Below are 20,870 nucleotides of genomic sequence, written 5' to 3'. Positions count from 1 at the left end.
TTACGTTATGCAAATTTTTTTAAACATTTTTTTTACAGTGCTCTACATGGGAACTAGGACCAAGTAAGTAAGCGCTTCTATTGAGCCTTATTGACTTTTTTTTCATAAGCTTTATTCGCTTCTTTTGCCTATTCGTAGCGTTGGTCCTTTTTTTTCCTAGGTCTACCGGGTTTGCGCAATTCGTAAATCCCGTGTTTTAGGCTTTTGTTCTTTTTAACACAGAGGGGGCATTCACAACATATCCTTGGTTGCGCACCCTCGGAAACGTTTTATTTATCGAAAATAAACATTGCGAGCGGCTTCGCCCCCGCCTTACATGTATCCGGGCAACGCTTCCCGGCAACGCTTCCAGGCAACAGGCTCCATTCCACACGTCCCGTCTGTAGTGTCTCTTCATGGAAGGCAGGTCCTTCCTCTCTGTTGACACTCCGGGCAGGAGGTTTCCCTGACAACAGCTTGTGCACAGATTGAGCTGGTCAGTTGGAAAAGGAGCCTTTATGAAACAGTAATAATGATTTACTTTACCCGTATTTACAGCGTATGAACTCCCCCTTGTGGCGATTCACTATTTGATCAAATTACACACTTTCAACCCTTTTAAAGGAAACCTGAGAAGCATATCCTGCCTATTTAAGTGAGTCTTACCTTATTAACCCCCTTCTTTCACCCTTGGGGGCTATCTTGGGGCAAATTAAATACCTTGGGAAATTAAATATTATATTAAATATTATATATTTTATTTTAACATGGATTCCGATACCTGTTAACCCTCAAGACAGAGATAACATGGGGGAAAATATAAAAAAATATATTGAAGAGGAACTAAGATCCTGGGTTAAAGAGGAGGTGGACGCCGCACTAGCCAAGAGGAAGAGGGTAAGTGCCCCCGAAGGTATTTTCTCCCTCTCAGATGGGAACTCCCCTTTGACCTCTGAACCCCGTAAACAGGTGAAGGTTTCCCAGAAGAGGAAGCACCTTGATCAAGCCCCTAACCATGGCTTTGACTCTGGTAACCTTCGCGCTACAACAGATTTTTGTTCTTCTTGCAGCACAATAGCAAAAGGTCGCCTTTCAAGGGGCCCCTAGAAAAGTGTTCCATAGCGGAATGTTGGATGGAAGTGACCCTCGTGGCACAAGAGATTGAAGTGATACCCCTGACTACCCTGATTACGATGACTCTCAATTGGATGAGTTCATCTTTGATCCAGAGGATATCCAGGATGCCTCTCATATGTTGGATCATGATCTTGAACAAGCCTCTACTTCCTCTGGGATCAAGGATCCTATTGGGGCAGAGATGTTTAATCCTACAACCATCAGGCACCCTCAAAGTGCCGATTGGTGGCCCATGTACCACGTATCTAAATTCCTTGATCAGTGGGCAAGGAAGGGTTTGGACAAAGACACCCGTAACTTAATGAGAAATGAATGCCCCAGGCCCTCTACTGAGGGTAAGGCCTGTAACACTCCCAATTTAGACCCGGAACTTATCACGTTCCTTTTTAAATATGCAAAAGATCCCAGAAAAGGCATTGAGATGTGTCTTAAACAGTGCCAAGATAAACTCTTGGATGTATTCGGCCCGATCACTCGCATCCTAGACATGGCCGAAGAAGCGAGGGGAAACAACACCCCTGTGAACTTTGACCTCCTAAGAGGTTGGTCTCAACGTGCAATATGCCTTTAAGGCAATGCAAATTCAGGATTAATTACGGAGAGACGTAATGCCGTCCTATTAAGGATGAATCCTAAACTTGCTGACCTTTTCTCCATAGATGATATGGGGAATGCAAAGGGTCTTCTTTTCGGTGAGGACTTTGTGAAATCTCTAGGCAAGTATGTCTCGACATTTACAGCCTTTAGCAAGGCACAAACTAATATGAGATGGGTGTTTAGCTCACCCCCACTTTTTGGTCGGGCTGGCAGGAAAGATCCCTCTGCTTACTCAAGAGGCTTTTGCCCAAGTTCAAATTTCTTCCCTCAAAGGGGAAGAGCTACAAGATCTCGTGGGGGGGAGATCAAGACCTCCTAACCAAGTATACCAAGGTAAGCAAAACTTTTTTTCACAAACCCCTAAAGGTAGGGGGGAGGCTAATGTTTTTTACTCACAATTGGCAAAAAATAACGCAAGACCCTTGGGTTTTGGAACCCGTAGCAGGCTTCAAAATAGATTTCTGGGATACCCCAATCCAAATGGAAACACCCAGAGAAACGTGTGTGAATGCAGATCAAATAAAGTTGATAGACTTAGAAGTTTCTCAAATGTTAGAGGAAGGAGCCTTGGAGAAGGTTACCCCGATAGATTCATCAGAGAAAGGTTTCATAAGCACAATATTTTTAGTAGAAAAGAAAGACAAGGGCAGGCCTCCAGTAACAAATCTCAAAGAACTAAACAGTTTCTTGGTTTACTGAGACTTCAAGATGGAAGAGATCCATCTTTTAAGAGAAATTCTGCAAACTCAAGATTGGCTGGTAAAGTTGGATCTCAAGGATGCCTACTTTACAGTACCTATGGACGGGGTTTGCCAAAAGTACCTCCATTTTCTGTGGAAAGAAACTCTTTATCAATTCCTTTGTCTCCCTGTTGGCCTCTCGTCAGCTCCATTGTGTTTCACCAAAGTTCTTCATCCAGTGGTAAGCTTTTTGAGGGAAAGAGGAGTTCGACTCATTATCTACCTAGACGACATTCTAATAATGTCGCAGAGCTAATCAGAAGTCCTGACTCACTTATCCTGGACCATAAATTTCTTGGGAAATTTGGGGTTAATTGTAAACACAGAGAAGTCTGTCATGTTCCCCTCTCAGGGACTAGAATTCCTTAGTTTTCTAGGTAAATAATATCCAGTCACAGTTAGTTTTACCACACAATAAAGTTTTGAAGAGGAAAAAGGAACTGAAGTCAGTCTTATCCAAAGATTCCATCCTTCTGAGGGACCTAGCATGAGTTCTGGGTCTCCTCTCCTCGTCAATTCAGGCAATCCCTTCTGGTCCCCTCCACTACAGAGGCCTCCAGAGATTGAAGGCATAGGGCTTAAGAAAAGGTCTCTGGTACGGGGACATACCTCCCCTTTCAAACAACGCACGACAAGATCTTCTATGGTGGCAGATGGATCTAGAAATTTGGAATGGCAAGGCCATCTTCGTCAACCTCCTAGTGTCAGATGCTTGCAATCGTGGTTGGGGAGCACAATTAGGAGAAATAAAAACTGGGGGGAAATGGTCCTGTTATACCTGCTGCTCAGCCAGTGTGACTGTGGAGTGGAATGTTTGTGTGAGAGGTGACTGTGGAATGTTGGATGAGTGAGGATGTTAGTTGGTTTATGGACTGACCAGCAGGAAGGCTGCTCCTGGTGGGGCTCTACCTTGTAACATCATACTTGGAATAAACCTACATAAAAACTACTTGGACTGGACTTACTACGACTTACTAGCGACTTTTACGTAAAAGGAACTTCTTTTGTAACTTTAAACTGAATATTTAAAGCAAGCTGGCACCCCTGAGCCTCACAAGTGCCCCTGACATTGGTCGCCCACAACCCTACTGTGCCGGTTTTTGCTTCACTTCCTCTTATAGTCTGCTGTGACCGTTGAAGAACTGTCTCTGCCCTGCTGTCTTGGGACAGTGTTTCCTGAAAGAGGTGTTTCTAGAGGATTATCCTTGACTGGTTTGGAATGGAGTTACAACATTTTAAACTCACCCTTATTTGCTGGGACTGCTCCAGCTCTACTACTACCACATCTTATGTCGTGCCTCCAGCTCTATTCATTTGCGCTGTGACCTGCGTGCTGCCTCTTTAAGAGCTACTAGTCCCTAGAGCCCTGGTGTGGATTTATCAATGGCAACTGCTTGTAGCCCTGAGGGACTCTTGTTGTATTATGGAAGGGAAAGAATTTAGGCACCGCTGGTGAACTTTGTATTGAGAGTGCTTTGTCAAGTTACACATCCACATAGAGGATTTGCACTGCTGATAAACATTCTGTTTCTCTTCGCTTCACCTGGAATGTGCACAGTTGGGAAGATGCATTTTCATACTGTTTAATGGCCTCATGTTTCAGATCCCGTGAGGACTATTTTTATGTTGTTTGGTTACTCTTTGCTCTTTTGGCAATTTAACTGCTGTCCCTGCGGTTTGTATAATAAACAGCGCGCGCCCACCTACCTTCAAATTGGGCCACGCGAGGATGCCCTGTAGCCTTCCTATGTTCCAGGAATCTTCAGGAGTGACGTTCCACCCTCCTTCAGGTCTTCACAGCTGCGCAGCAACATTCTGCGCACGTTCGCGCCTGGAGTCCCTCAGCGCACATAATGCATGCGTGCCACCCGCCATATTGCAATTAAGGGCTACTTTAGAGCTTCGGATATCCTAAGCACCCGTGCTTTGCTACCTTCATTGAAACTTGCTCTTGGAGTCAGTGTACTTCATTTACATGCGCTCGTTTCCTGTCACCAATTCATCAAGCAACACGTTTTTGCAAGCCTTGAAATGTCCGGTGGGTGTTTCACTTCTACTTGAACTTATTTTGGGCTGAGGAACTTCATTTGACGCCTGCTGATTTTGTTGCTTTATCATCAAGACTTTTACTCCGTGCTTTCCATTGTTTCTTTACCTCGTGTATAAATTATTATATTGGAAGGTGAAAGGTTACTTCAATGAAATTTAATTTTACTCTTTGGGGTGTGTAGGCAGCGTAACACGCATGGTGCTGCATTTTTCATTATATCTCACTTTTTGATGGGTGCTGGCTGCGGCACTCTAGTCTTCTTCTTTTGTTGCTGTGAAGGCTACTTTGCTGCCTGCTGTCTAGTTCAAGACAGCACACCTTCGCAAATGGAGTTCATGACTGCAAAATGGGTACTTGCTTTGTTCTATGTTTATTCATTATTGCTTGTGCCGCATTGCTTTTATGACCAGTATATATGTACTTTTCTGATCATGGGGTGCGAGTGTGTTTCGCTATGTCATGCTCAATGTACTGCCATATTGTTTTCATTCCCGGTTTATTTGTTGTTAAGTTTGCCTTGCTATTATTGAAAGTATTATTACTTATGCTGTGTGCTTTTAGTGAGATTATCGTTAATTTGGTGTCTTAGTGCATTGCTCCTTGTGCTTCTTTCATAGTGCATGTTTTTACTTCATATATTTCAGAGCGGTAATTTTTGGCAATTTTTTTGTCACATTACTTTAGAGTGAGTGAGCTTTCCTTCTGAGTGCTGATGTTGCAGAGTGTTGCGTGGTGCGCTTGCATATGTTCCGTGTGGAATGTTTCCCACACATCCTTCCCCATCTTTTCTTGGGAGAAGTGCTTAAGTAGTTGAGTGAAGTGTTATGCGCCTGCATAGGTTCTGTGTAGAGTGTTTTCTACACATCCCACCCCATCTTTTGTTAGGGGAAGTGCTAGAGTTTGTTGATTCTGACTTCGTGCGTGTGCATTGGGTTTAGTGTGCATTGTGTTTCGTGTGGTGTGTTTCCCACACATTCCACCCCGACTTGTGTTGGGGCAAAGTGTTTTTGAGGTTTCTTTACTATGATGTTGTATCTGGAACTATGTTCCATTTCAGGTTCCGTGTGGACTTATGTGTCACACTTACCACCCTTACTATGGGTAAGGGTGGAGGGCAATGTTTCTGCCATTTGTTCCCTGTGGATTGATCTTCCACAGCTTCTAAGGTCTTAGAATGTTTTCCTACCACGTCTTCTAGTTTGTACTCTTTCTATCTCTTGTTGCCCTGGCCAGCCAGCTTGACTTGGTATTGGGGTTTGTTTGCGTTTTTTGTGGCGTTGTAGCGTGTGTGCTATCTTGGTTTGGTTTAAGGGAGCGTATGATTTGTTTTTGAATGGTGGAAAGGGAGAAGTGGTGTGTGTAGAATTGCTGGTTTGCGTGTTGTGTTTACTTCTATCCAATATATATTCAATGTCATCTTTCTTGCATCAATCTTGCCATCAGTACATGTATATTATTGCTTTTGTTCAGATGCCCCTGTGTTGCATGTAATTATTATTTTGTCATCTTTTGCATGCACCATTTAGATTGTGATACTTTTGGATTTGATTCGCTTTTGTAGAATGAAAGGGAGATGTGTTATACCTGCTGCTCAGCCAGTGTGACTGTGGAGTGGAATTTTTGTGTGAGAGGTGACTGTGGAATGTTGGATGAGTGAGGATGTCAGTTGGTGTATGGGCTGAGAAGCAGGAAGGCTGCTCCTGGCGGGGCTCTACCTTGTAACATCATACTTGGAATAAACCTACATGAAAATTACTTGTGCTGGACTTACTTCTTTTCACAACAGGTCCCTAGAGAAACAATCTCTTCACATAAACTGTTTGGAGATGCAAGTGGGTCTGAATGCCCTAATGAGCTTCAGGGAGCAGTTAGCGAATTCCAACACCCTTATTCGCCTAGTCAGCTTCTCAGCGGTCTCCTATACAAACAGGTGTGGAGGAGCAAAATCCAAAACTTTATCAGATATAGCAGCTCAAATCTGGTATTTCTGCTGGCAACACAAATAACTCTCAGGGTAGAATTTATCTCAGGGGTATCAAATGTAAGAGCAGACTGGAACTTAAGATATCTCAAAGACTTCATCAACTGAATGCTACATCCAGAGGTTTTTACATTGATAGTCTTTGGGGCCCAATTCAGTTGCACCTCTTTGCCAGCAGACTAACAAGTCAGGTCCAGTCTTACTTCAGCTGGAGACCAGATCCATATGCCCTGGCAGTGGATGCCTTCCTACAAGATTGGGGGAAGATAGAGGCTTATGCCTTTCCCCCCTTCTCCATGATACAGAGAGTGCTATGGAAAGTGAGACAGGAATTCTCCAATATCATCCTAATAACTCCCTTTTGGAAGCCCCAGGTGTGGTTTCCCAGGGTAATGGAACCTTCAATAGACATCCCACGCTTTATCCCAGCTTCCTTAAGTTTACTTCTGGGCCCAGACGGAGAGGAACATTCTCTTGTTCTAGAAGGGAAGATGAACCTTCTTGCTTGGAGGATCTCAGGGGTTCAGAGCGATAGCCTGGCGTTTCAGGAGAGGCTAAAAGCTTACTGGACGAGTGTTGGGCACCAGGCACCAGGAAGAGGTACCTGGGCATCTGGAAAAAGTAGTGTAGTTGGTACATGGAGAAGAATTTGGATCCCGTTGAAGCCCCAGTTCAACTGATAGCTAACTACTTAGCACATCTCTTTGATTCTGGTCTTTCTTACAGAACTATAAACTGTTATAGATCTGCAATTTCGTAAGGTCACGCTTTGATAAATAATCTAGCGATTGGTAGTAATGCCTTAATTAAAAGAGTCATGAAAGGGGTTAGATTAAAAAGACCTCCTAAATCTTGTTATAACTCTCTTTGGGATGTCAATTTGATTTTCAAACTTTTCTGTAATTGGCAAGACAACACTCTACTTTCTGTCAAGCAAATCGCCATGGAACTTGCTACTTTACTTTGTTTAATCTCCTTTAGAAGGGTTTCTGACATTAATGCTCTTGAAATCTCTAAGAGGTTTTATTCTTCTGAAGGTGTTCATTTTGACATTTGGAGGAGAACTAAGACTATGTCAGAGTCCTTATTTTATCCTTTTCCATGATTGTGAAAAACTGTGTGTGGTTAATTGCATGAAAGTGTATGACTTAAAAATTCAAAATCATAAGAGCCGATGGCATTGATCAATTACTCCTGTCTTCTGTTAGACCACATAAACCAGTTTCAACTGCTACTTTGGCAAGATGGATTCGCTCAATTAGGAATGAAGCAGGCATAGTTCTCACTAGATTTAGTGCTCACTCTTCAAGAGGAGCTATGGCTAGTAAGGTTTTCTGGGCATGCGGCTGACTGATCTAATGCTGGTACCTACGCGAAGTTCTATTTAAGACCAGTAGAGCATGTTAGTAATGTAGCCTTGAGTAGCTTTAAAGATGCATAATGGTAACCTCCGGTCTTGTACTGAAATGACAATTCTCCAATTACTATGCAAAAAGAATCTTGATTTCATTAAAGACAACGGAGGCTAACATTACCCCACCCTCCTTTCCCGAGGATTTTAGTTTTCATTGAAATTAACTGTGTTTTTTTGTCTATAATTATTCTTTGCGCTTATTGTAATGCTTTTTTCTACAAATGTTCTATTACTTGTTTCTAGTACTTCTTTACTGTGAGGATTTCTTTCTTTTTAGATCAAAATGCATAGAAGCTTCTCTTACAAAGGAAGAGGAGTTCTACAACTTGGATTGTGCAGCTAAAAGAGAAAGATGATGCAGTGCACAGGATACTTCTACTGCTGGTCTGAACTTTCTTTACTTTGTGATGTATTCAGTGTTCTTTAAAGGGCTGCATGTTTGGGCAGCAATTAAAAGTATATGCATAATGTTAGCCTCCATTGTCTTTAATGAAATTCTCTCTGCATAGTAGTTGGAGAATCGTCATTCTCATCAGGGTGAAACATGAGCAAATACCAAATTAACCTATGCTCAACTCTCTGGTAACTTGGCACAGAGCAGTTAGGCTTCACTTAGAGGCAATGTGTAAAGTATTTATGAGCACTTCAAACAGTAGTAAAGTGAAAACACAACACAAGAAACATTCCAGAGCAATTTAGTAAAATAGAGCAAAATGTAATAAATTATTTGATACAAAAATGAAAAAAAAAACAATCAGTAGAGCTTGAGATGTGCAATTTTAAATATTTAAGTGGCTATAAGCACAAAGCCAACTGTGGGTATCTGGTCGCACAGGATGTGGACAAGTTCAGGCCGACCATGGTGGACCGCAGGCCAGATACAGGGACCATGTTAGGTCCTCTGAACAAAGTACCATAAATCCTAGCAGGGAGCATTGCGAGATCCCGTGCTGAGGATGCGTCATGCAGCGATGGTTTAGATGAAGCAGTGGATAGAACTTTTGATCCGAGGTCCTGTATCATAAAATGTGCCGTTGACGAGGCGAAGTCCTGTGTAAGAGATGTATTGCTCAGGAGCGGTTCAGAGGAGTTGTGGGCTGTGATACACAGTTGTGCATCCATGATGTGTCACTCAGCAGTGGTTTGGATGCGGAGATGCATCGCACTGCACCAGTTCTGCCAAACAGATCACAGCTGGGCTTGCATAGCACCTTCAGGACCACTTCCAAGGGTCCAGGACTGGGCTGACACCAATTCGGGGGCAAGACTCACAGCACACAGAGTCCAGGTGCTGGGTTCAATGTGGTTAGAGCCTTTTCTAATCCTTAGGCTCTGATCAGGAGGTCAGCAACTAGCCCTTGGAGTCACTCTGGTGGTCCTCAGTTCAGGATGCAGGTCCAGTCTTTCTCACTCAGGCAGCAGGGCAACAGAGTAACAGTCCTTCTTGCATCAGGGCAGCACAGCAGTCCTAAGTGTTCGAAAGGCTTAGAGGTGTACTGAAAAATTTGGTCTGAGAGTCCAATATTTATACTTGGTGCCAGCTTTGAAGCAAAAGAAAGCCCTAGAGGTTTCCACCCTCACAGGCGTTTTGAATTTCCTACCTCTCTACCCAGACCCTAGCTTGTCTAGAGGCCCAAAAGACTAGTGTGAAACACTTTGTGAGTGTGCAGAGGCTTTGTCATGTGCTAGTGTGGTAGATGACAGCCACGTCCCCCCCGATCAAGTCAGAGAAGGCCCATCCTGCCAACACCTATTACCCCTTTGACTCACTGTCCGTGGGCAATACACAAAGACCAACTACCAGCTACTCTTAGTAATGTGACCCAAGATACACACTACAGGTACCAAATGGTTAGGAAATGCCAACTTTCAAAAAGTGGCATTTACGGAATTGGGACTTAAAATCCAACTTAACCATTAGGGTTTTAAATTACAATTTTTTAGACACCAAACTAAACATTCCTACCTGCGCTCAATTTAAAGTCATCACGCATTAAATGTAAAAGGTACCCAATGTTATCCTATGGGAGAGTCAGGCCTTGCAATAGTGAAACAATAATTTGAGAGGATTTTTTTACTACCAAGACAAGTAAAAATTAAAAATACATGTCCCAGCTTTTAAATACAATGCACCCTGCTCTATGAGCTATTTCGGGCCTGCCTTAAGGATAATACTTTATTCAAAAAGTAAGGTTTAGGCCTAGCAAAAGGGTTATTTGCCCGTTCATTTTGTAAGTTTACACCTGCCTGCAGGCTGCAATGGCAGGCTTGAGACATGCTTTAAAGGGCTAATTAAGTGGGTGGCACACTAAGTGCTGCAGTCACACTATTAGCCTTTAATCTACAGGCCCGAGTACAGGGAGTACCACTTTACTAGGAACTTATAAGAATATTAAATGTGCAAATTGGGTGTAAGACAAGTTTAAATGAGGGCACAAACAATTTAACACTGGTTAGCACTGGTAAAGTGCACAGAGTCCTAATGCCAACAATGACAAAATTCATAGACCAGGAAGAGAGAAAGCAAAAACTTTGAGGGTGACCCAGCAGAGAGGGTCAAATCCAACATACTGGGTATGTCATTGTGCATTATGTGTCCCGGAAAGTCATTGAGAATTACAAAGAGCTAGGTCAGCATCGACAACCCATATTCCAATTTGCATACAGCCCCGAAAATCCGCTTAAGGGAGCCACAGCATGCCAAATCACAGAGAAAAGTAAAGTAGCCATTACTATAAATAAAGCACCAACACCCACAGAGTTCTAGCTGGAACCAGATTCCATGGGTTTCCCAAACAGCCACATTTGAAACAATACAATGTATAACTCACATTCCTCATGTTACCTCCCTTACAACCAATCCTATCCTCTCATCAACTTTAAATGAGACCAGTGAAAAACATGAATAATGAAACGCTCAACTGAAACCTCAAAGGCAAAGACTATGGATCCCCCACATGTAATTTCTACATTTAGTATAGCCAATCAAATAAAGTTTAGAAAATATGCAGTGTTGTTAGCTAATCGGGTTTTGCTTACAACAATAGCTTAATCTACTTTGTCTTATCTCTTGTGCAATCACCCGGGAGAATGAGCTTTGCTCATCAGAGAGCTGATTCTGCACTAGCAATTTTATTCTACAAAGTATGAAATACCAGTTGTACACAAGCAATAGTCCTAATGATTGTTTAATAGTCTTTGTCTATCCATACAGTAATGTCTCCAAACATGTTGTATACACACATGACTACCTTATACTAATACGGATGATCTATAACTCGTAATTTCATAACAAGTGCTTCACTCACCTCCTCTTACTACATGATAGTAACCTACTTGAATGAAGTTTGCTAAATTGTTTACCTTGAGCACATTAATTGTGGATTCTGTAAAGTATGCAATATCTTCTATAACCCATGTACTTCCATAACAACCGAGTAACATACTTAGCCTAAGTACACAGTTCTTACCCTTGGGAATGAGGTCTGCTTGCTTGCCTACCTTGCTGCTCTAATTACACAACTCTTTAATAACTATCAGTGGTCATCTCCCAACAACAAAGTATAGAAAGCAACTGTAATTTTGGAGAATATCTAATTTCTCACTCACATTTGAGCTATCAAAACACAGAACATGCAATCAAATCATAGCCATCCCTACAACACACATCCAACACATCTATGATCACCCACATTTGGGCTTTCAATCTCACATGTAAATGGCCACACCTAAGACTAAATGTTAGACAGAACCTTTCATGTGCACAGTTCAGCACCAAAGCTATGGAGCTGTTAAAGTGCTGTCAAATTAACTGCACTATCATGCTCCATACCAACATACACTCTAGAAATAGGCCTATAAACAGAGCAAAAAAAAAATGTAAAAAATCACTGAATATAACAGGACACCAATAGCTGCGAGCAATGTACAATCAACCACCCAAACAAGAGGGGGAAAAAAACTCTACATTAAACTCATTTTATTTTTTTTAAAGTAAACATTGATCAAACTCTCTACTAGACACACACAAAATACCAACAAACATACAATATCAAACTAAGGCTTCTCCAGTTACCCACAAAATGGAGCCTCCATGAAAAGGCACTATGCTGCCAAGACATTGGTTGAGAGTGCTGTACTAATGCCAATAACCGAACATGAATGAAATTGTGGTGACACGTATCGCATATTGCTGGAAAGGTGTGTTATGACAATTCATAACGTGGCCACTTGTAATTGGTCAAAGGCAAGTAGTTTTCCGTTCTAGGATACAAAGGTACTTAAATGCCAAGTGCTAAAAGACATGGAAATGACTTCTACTTATTTTGTGTAAGAAACAGAGTACTGTTGGAGTTGGCTCATAAATAGAAGTAATGAACCCACCAGGAAACTATATTTTAGAGGAAAATAAGTTAAAGTTTATGAAACCAATCTAGAAAAAAGAATAATGGTAGAAGGACGGTCCAAGATAAGTACAAGAAAAGAGAAGTTAAGACTCAATAAATCAGAACAGTCAGGAATCAGCACTTTTGACAGTCAATGGGGAATATTGAGTATAGTTCATTTATAGTGCATTTTGCCATTACTGACCTAGTATTACTAAATCCTCATACTTGGATTGGGAATCTGGGTATGCATAATCCAATAACAATCACCATGCCAGGAAGGGGGAAAAAATAATGAGAGATAGTGAGTGTTACTGTGAGTGTAAGGAGTGTGTGAGTGAGAACAAAGGTGGCACATTTGCCATGAGCTGACTTTCAAAACGTCCATGATAGCAGAAAATAAATAAATACAATCAGTCTGGTTTGATGTGCCTGGTCTATTGCTTTTGCGTTGAATTCAGAAACTCTCCTACAATTGCCACCATAGTTACTGAAGGTTCCTTCGCGTCCAACAGATTTTACTTCATCCCCTCCAAAATGTGAAAATCTCCCATATTTTTCAAAAATTGGTCTGCATCCAACTTAAAAGCAGAGTTGTCCACAGAAACCCAAAATATAATGAGCTACTTCAACCCCCCCAAAATGTGAAATTCTTTTACATATTTTTCGAAAATTGGTGTGTCTCTAACTAGAAGTTGAATTTTCCACAGAAACCTAAAAAATAAAGAGAATCTCAAAATGGTAACAGGTAATCCTTTAGCAATGAATCAGAAAGTCTGGTATAGCCAGTGCAAGTGGTTGCAGGTGGGGCACAAAAGCACTTATTTTTGGGGACCAGCACTTATTTTTGCACAACAAACTTACATCCAAAGCAGGAGAGAGAAAAGCACAAAAGAGGAAAAGCGGAGAACGAGAACAAAAATCAAAAACTGTTGCAAAGGTAGAAAGCAGGGACGATCAAGACAGTGCAAGATTGAGATAAAGGGGCAGGGATTGTTTGTGGTGATTTAATGAGGCATGAGGTAGAATCAAAAAACAAAAAGGTTTCCCTCTTGTGCTTGTGTTTTGTTTTATAACATTCCTAAAGAATAAAAACACACATTCTTGTAAATGCAATTTTAGCATCCAAACCAATGTAGAGTCACACACTGTCAAGTTATAGTAAAAACAACATAATTTAATGATTTAATGTTAAAAGCATGTTTCACGATAAAACAATTTATTACATCCATGTGATATTCCAATATATAACTCATTACATATTAATATTACACATCAATTCTCCTAAAAATCTGTTGATGAGGCGTTTTGGTGGGTTTAGATATGGTTCACACAACCTTCATCAGAACATATTTAAAACAATTATCCTGTGGTCGTTTTGCCTCCTATGCTGTATTTTTCCTATATCGCAATTCCCTCAGGTTCATCAGTGTTCCCCAGGGTTAAATATCCTTTTTCTTTTCTTTCACTCCCACCTTGTTTCACCAGTCATTCTACTCCCTCCCTCTCCCTCTCCCCCTTACTCCTTTAAACCTTTGAAGCAGGGCAATTTTTATTCTCTTTTATATCCAGAGCCGGGTTCTCTGTCACCCTCTCCAGTTGTACAAGGTAATCCCTTAGCTTCCTGAAAATGGTATCCAGCTCAGGATATAAAAGATAACAGTTTGGCTACAGCGATTTGTTAATTCTGCTGCTTGAAAGGAGTAAAGGAGAGAGGACCCGGCTCAGAGTAAAAGAAGGACTGGTCAAACAAGGTTGGACTGGTGGGAGTGAAAGATAAGAAAAAGGATATTTAACACTATAGGTCGCTGATGAACTGGAGGGAATTGCGATATATAAAAAAAAATACAGCACAGGAGGCAAAACGCCCATAAGATAATTGCTTTAAATGATGAGTTCGGATGAAGATGGTGGGAACCATAGCTAAGCCCAACGAAAAGTCACATCATCAGTTTAAAGGAATTGATGTGTCATATTAATATTTAATGGGTTGTGTATTGGAGCATCACATGAAAATAATAAATTACTTTATTGCGAAACATGATTTTAACATATAATAGGATTTGCTTTTTAGATGAGATCATTAAATAGTGTTTTTACTATAACGTACACAGGACGGTGTGCTATATTCTTTAGGAATGTTATAAACAAATAAGCATAGGAGGGAAAACTCTTTTTGCTTTTTGATGATAAAAACCTGTCCCTTTTGGCATATAAGGGTAACTCTTCCTTTTTCTGATGAGGTGGAATGAAGACTGATCAGCCCTGGTAGTCGGCACCCCAACCTTCAAAAGGTGCCGACCATGGGCTTCTTATCAAAAATTTGGGCTCCGGCACTTATTTGTTTACAAATTTAGCACTGGGTAAGGCTAGTGGTAGCCGAACAAAAAGGCCCAAGGCAGGCCCCAAACCACGAGATCCATAAAAAGCAAAGCTTTTTTTTTTATAGTTTGCACAGAAAACCCTTACGTTATTCCTGGGCTCAGAGGTGACGGTGAGAGGTGGGACAGCGTTTGCCTGTTTACAGGTTTTCAATGTATTGAGTTAAGGCCATGCCGGCATAATTTCGAATCTCAGCTGTTTTCTTAACACAAGTGCAGGGAGCAGTGGCAAGCTTTATTTTCAAAGGCAATAGAGGGAGCAAGCCTTTGTTCATTCACCTTCACGATGGAAGGACTGCTTGGTAAGAATGAATTACAAGGGACTGAAATGCAATGTATGAATGAATGAAATTAGATCATTTGTAAAGCACACCGACTGCCCCAAGAGTAAGCCTGGGAAAGTTTGCAGAGTTCCGCTATGCGTAACTCTGTGCAGTGCAAAAAAACTCAGTTAGAAAAATGCTGTTCACGGTAATTTTCAGTGCCGGGTGTGTGTACGTGCTGTGAAATTATTGCGAACGGCACAATGCAAGCGGGCGTTGCTTTCTTTCTGACGCTCACGTAGATTTTCTCCTCGAGCGGCAGCTTTCTCAATGCGAACGAACGGTTTCTCAACGGGAGCAGTCGCAAGCATACACGGCCACCACCATTGAGAAATCGGACCACCCACGTTGAGAAATCCCGCCGGGAGGTTGATTTCCGTCACTCACGCTCACCATCTTAACGTGGACGAGTGCGAATGAGGAAAATTCTCGTTGCGAGGTGGATTTTCCTCGCTCGCACTCGCCAACTTGATGTTGACTAGTATGAGCGAGGAAAATAACTCCGCTTCTCATTTGGAACTCCGTGAGCTCTGCCTAACGGGGAGTGCGGAAAACTCTGCAAACTCTGCGAGCGGAGCGGAGTTCACCACCCAGTCTTACCCAGGAGGTGTTCCGGCGCTGAAAGGAAGGCAGTGACACATCAGACTAAGGCAAGTTGAAAAACCAAGTATTTAACTGCTTTCTGACATGAGTTATGCCTGCAGTGTGGGGCAGGGCAGGAGGAATGTCCTTCCAAGCCTTCGCCACTAGATAAGAGAACGAATGTGCCCCCTTTTGGTGAGCCTGATCCAATCACTGTGCAAATTTATTTAGAAACAGCAGAGCGCTGTGACTCATTTTATTTGCAAACGTATCTCAAGATACCCTAGCCACTGGCTGTATATCAAAATGCAGGACGAAATTTCCATAAAGGCTACAATATTTTCTTCATACACTTATCTCACTTACTCACGATCTTGGGTGTTGTTCTCAATTTCATTTTGTATTGCATCAGAACACTGCATCCTAGACAAGAAAGAAAGGATACCCATTACCCTTACACATAAAAAATTGTTGACGCTTCAAGAAATAGATAAAATAAACTGACACATGACAAAAGATCTTGGGACACAGATGTAAAAAATAAAGAATTTGAATTGAGAATGGGTAGAGTACTAGATTAAAAAGGTTCTACTGTACCACAAATGGTGGTAAGCGATATCTTTGAATTGCCTTCTTTTTTGGGCAAAACAGGACTTTTCAGCGTGTAATTTAAAGACTTATCCTGTTACATATATGTTGAACTTAAATAATGTAAGCCTGTAAAAAAAAAAAACAGTCTTTTGATTTCTCAACATTTATATTACCAACACAAGGTTTCTAAAGCACATAATGTCTACTATGTTTTTTTTATCTTTGCTCTTTAATTTATACCAGTGTTTGTAAGTGCTTGGCACCAGCACTTATATTTCAAAATCGACACACTTGTTTCTGACAATCTACTGGATGGTAGCACTGTCTGTCTATTTTTGAGCAGAGCACTTAAGCCAATAGTTTAAAAATGCAATATACATTATAATTAAAACAACAATACATCTTGCAGGCCATGCTTACATCTTGGTGATATAGAACAATCCAAGCTGACAGTTAGTGGAGTGTGAGGATTATTACGTAATGGTGGTATTGACATTTGGCAGGACTAAGAGGGGTGTGCAAGTTACAGTGACCACACATACCTAGGGCCCAGTCCCTTTTCTATTTTAACACAAATTAAGCACCGATTTTAGGTTCATCTTAAGCTCACGCAATTTATGTCAAAGTATTACAATCTACAGCAAAAGCGAGAAGACGGGGCAAAAGGTCATCCCCCATTAAATCATTGGTGGTTGAAAGTGCCAGGCAGCCATTCAGCAGCCTCCATTCAGGAGCCATAATTTATAGCTTTCAGTCATGACCAATTGTTTTTCTTGTTGTCTTCACAAGCATTTCATAGGGAGTGCAGTCATAGGAGTATCCATAGTGGGAAGTGTGCCCTTTTGTGTGTAATGGCAAAAGGAACAAATGATGGACGGAATGCTGAACAATACAAACATTAACCCCTAGTCACAAGGATCTGGGTTTAATCCATCGTTTTTTTTACTCCCGATGCCACCCCAGTTTGGACCCAGCCATATACAAATCAGTCTTGACCCTGTTCATCCCGAACTGCCAAGCCAGGTCCTCCCTGGAACAGAAACAAGCATCTTGGGACCGGTTTCGGGGCATCCCCCCTCATCAGCCAGGCTAGCTTGAATCCAGTTGCACAGTGCGCACAGGACCCACGCATGGGCATACCCTTCCCACTTAGGGTGACAAAAGCAAAAGGAGCAATTGATGGATGGATTGGTGAACAATGGAAACATTCAACCCCAGTCACAAGAATCTGGGTTTAATTAAATGGCATAGGGAGCAAAAAAAAAAAAACGATGGATTTAGGCCTAAATCTCTGTACTGGGGTGAATGTATGACATTTTCAGCATTCTGTCCATCAATTGTTCTTTGTGCATTTGTCACCCCAAGTGATGTGGGTCTGTGCTATCCAAGCCAGTGGAGTCAAGCTAGCCTGGCTGATGAGGGATGATACCCCGAAACCAGGCCTAGGATGCTTGTTTCCAGTCCAGTGTGGACCCGACCTGGCATTTCAGGCTTTACTGTTCCCCATAGGAGCAGGGTCAAGACTGATTTGCATATGGCTGGGTTCAAACTGGAATGGCATTGGGAGCAAAAAAACAATGGATTTAGGGCCAGATTTCTGTACTGAGGTGAATGTATGACATTGTTCAGCATTCTGTCCATCAATTGTTCTTTTTGTTTAATGTCATATACATATTATTGATGGTACTTTTAGGCACTGGTAGCTCGCATGACAGTGCAGGAAAATCTAAGGTTTATTATGGTATTATGATCTTGCTGTGTAACCGTGTATAGAAACAGAAGGGGCCAAGCTGCCATTTTAAACAAAATCCTGCTGTCCACAGCGCATACAATAACTCCGTAATTGGCAGAGTTAGTGAATGAGCTCAGACAGAAGCGCTCCGAAACACTGCTGTAAACAGTGTGATTTTGTTGACATTTGATATAAGTCCCCTTTTGCGCCTGTAGTCACCAACACTTTTACAGCACACCCAGTCCGTATGGAGCCGAGCGACCTGCATCTCAGAAAACAGAATGTGCAGGAGGCCAAAGATTTGCTCCCTCATACAGCCCTTTGCTCCCCTCGCACTGCCCTCTGCTCCCCTCGCACTGCCCTCTGCTCCCCTCGCACTGCCCTTTGCTCCCCTCGCACTGCCCTTTGCTCCCCTCGCACTGCCCTTTGCCCAGTGACACCTTGGAGTCCTGTCCCTGGCAGACTCCACAGCACAGCTATTAGCATCAGATATTTAAACTTAATCCCAACCCAGTTACTACAACTATCCCAGAAATTTAGACGTTGCTGAAAAAGAGAATGAAAACATCAACATTTTCACAAAAGGTACATTTTATCATAAAATATTAATTTTTATTTGTATTCTTGAAACAAAACCACATTTAAACTGTAAATGTAATTGTAATCAATACCTCGTATGCCTGTGTAAATGTTGGTGTTTCAAAAGTGTGAACCTAGCTGGCTGGCAAAAGAGCACTGTAGAGGAGGCAAGCCCCAATGGGGATGCATGGGGGAGGGGACAGAGGGAGCAGCTCTAGTAACAGTATGAGTGAGACATCAGTCTCTCTCAGATAGGGTTCCTTGAAGAGGTGAGTTTTCAGCGTATTCCTGAATCATAGGAAGGTTGGCGCTGTTCGGATGTTGGAGAGGATGTGGTTCCAGATCCTGGGGCAGAGGCTGAGAAGGTTTGATTTCTCCTTTCTGTAGTGTGTAGTCTCCAATCTTGCGATGTTGGAGCTCCTTGTCTGGTATTGACCACCAGATACTGTTAGATTGTTAGCTGGGTAAACATGTCTCTCGGTGCAGAGGTCTTGTGACTGGTGCTGCTGATCTTGAAGATGATATATAAAAAATAGAGAGAGACCCCTTATAACACTAAGGGATTGGAGTACTATTAGATAATTTAAAAATCAGCTATCCCTTGGAATATCATTGGAACACATACAATAATCCTAACTTGTGCTATAGATCAACAGGGGCACAGCATTCATAAAGAACAGGTGAAACCATAATAGCCAGCATTTAGGTGGACGGCAACCAATAATAAATATAAAATAAGCAATAAGCAATAATGTGAAATCTATTTTATGAAACAAATTGACAAGATCAAGCTGATACAGGGATTGAACGCTCAAGGGAGGATTTTGGGGTCCCTCTATATGGGTAATGCCTTCCCCCTGTTAAATTGAGTTATTGTAAGTCACACTGTAGAGTAGGTGTAGAGGTTCTGAAGTAGAAGGATTATATAGAGACATGAGGACAATAACATAAGCCAGATCGTACATACGTATAGCCGATTAACCAGGCGGCGTGGCTTCGATATAAAGGGACAAACAAAAATGAATAATTCCAATATAAGTAGTAATGTTATATAGAGTTACTCTTGAACTAGGAGTGGTTTACTATTAGGAAAATTTTGAAAGCTCTTTTAATAATAAGAATGAGTTATGATAATAGTGTGATTTCAACTGTATTATTGTGGTATTTACAAAGGATGACAGTAATAGAATATTAAATATAGAATTGTGTTATATAGGTTTTTTTTAAAAATAAGTACCCCAAAAATAAATTTTGACAAAAATACTCTTTTGTTTATATTTGTCGTATACAGGATGCTTACAGCGACTGTTTAACGAAATACTCAGAGGGACTTGAATTTATTATGGTCTTGAAAAAGATGGATTATTAACAAGGAACCATCGAAACGCGTCGACGCAATTAACAGCATAATCTATGGCAATCTTGGTCTTGTAAATGGTGCAAAGACTAAGTATATCAAGGCCAAGTTATCTAATTTGTCCCTATTGATATGCTTTTTCAATGGCAAATTGAATTGTCAAATCTTCTCTCTATTCAACAAATGTTGTTTGGATATGTAATGCTTTGTATAATGTTTTAATTGTACTGTATTTTATGAATTAATGTGCTTTTTTAGGAAAAAAAGGTTATACACAGTTCAAAACAATCTTTTTATGTTATTACAAATGTATAATAATAAGTTTTTAATAAAGTAGCCTTTTGTGATAAAATTCGGGAGTTGAAAATTATATAAAACTGTTGTGTGATTGAATATGAGGAAGGGATTATTGTATGTGTTCCAATGATATTCCAAGGGATAGCCGATTTTTAAACGATCTTGAAGATGAACCAGGCTTGGAGGGAAGCCGGTGTAGATTCTTTACAGTGAGGATGATGGGGTTGGATTTCTTCAGCTCTATAACGAGCGTTGCTGTTTCATGAAGTATGCCTTTAAGGGGAGCGAGGGTAGTCCAAGATACCCTTGAGCAGGGTATTTTGCTTCCATCTAGGTGAGAGGGGACTAGGGGTTTTAACTTTCATTCTGAAGTCTTGTCTTAGAAGAAAAAGTTTAATATTTTTCAGGATAGAGAGATAGAACTACACTGTTTTGGTCTTCTTGGCAATGTTGCCTGAGTGAGAGGTTTGAGACGAGAAGGAAACCAAGGGATTTGGCCTGTACAATCATCTGGGTTGTAAAGCCCATTACGTTTCAGTTGGAGAGCCATAATTTAATTAGAGAACATTTGGCATTACTATCAAACTGGATGAATTCTGTGTTCTTGGGGTTCTACATCGGGTAGCTTGTTGACATCCAGGTTTGGATGCGTTCGAGCAAGGCTTCGAGTCACTGTATGTCATTGGTTGAGGAGATTTTGAAACAGAATTGGGTATCATTAGCATACAGGTGCATCTTGATAATG

General features: G+C 41.3%; 1 protein-coding gene and 1 long non-coding RNA gene across 3 annotated transcripts in view; one reads left to right on the top strand and one right to left on the bottom strand.

The window, feature by feature from the left end:
- The window catches only part of LOC146817933 (centromere protein H-like), a 232,619-nt gene that overhangs the window by 25,757 nt on the left and 185,992 nt on the right, over nucleotides 1–20,870 (bottom strand). For both annotated transcript variants that reach the window (XM_085609272.1, XM_085609271.1), the window contains exon 6: nucleotides 15,936–15,992. In XM_085609272.1, coding sequence (XP_085465398.1) covers nucleotides 15,936–15,992 — 57 coding nt within the window. The remainder of the gene's footprint in view (nucleotides 1–15,935; nucleotides 15,993–20,870) is intronic.
- Nucleotides 514–19,936, top strand: LOC146817934 (uncharacterized). The gene is made up of 3 exons (XR_014962596.1): nucleotides 514–634; nucleotides 8,176–8,282; nucleotides 19,763–19,936. It is a non-coding gene; the product is annotated as an uncharacterized LOC146817934 (long non-coding RNA).

Source organism: Triturus cristatus, chromosome 6 (genome assembly GCF_964204655.1).
Source record: "Triturus cristatus chromosome 6, aTriCri1.1, whole genome shotgun sequence".
NCBI lineage: Eukaryota > Metazoa > Chordata > Amphibia > Caudata > Salamandridae > Triturus > Triturus cristatus.
This window is presented reverse-complemented; position numbering and strand designations above follow the sequence as displayed.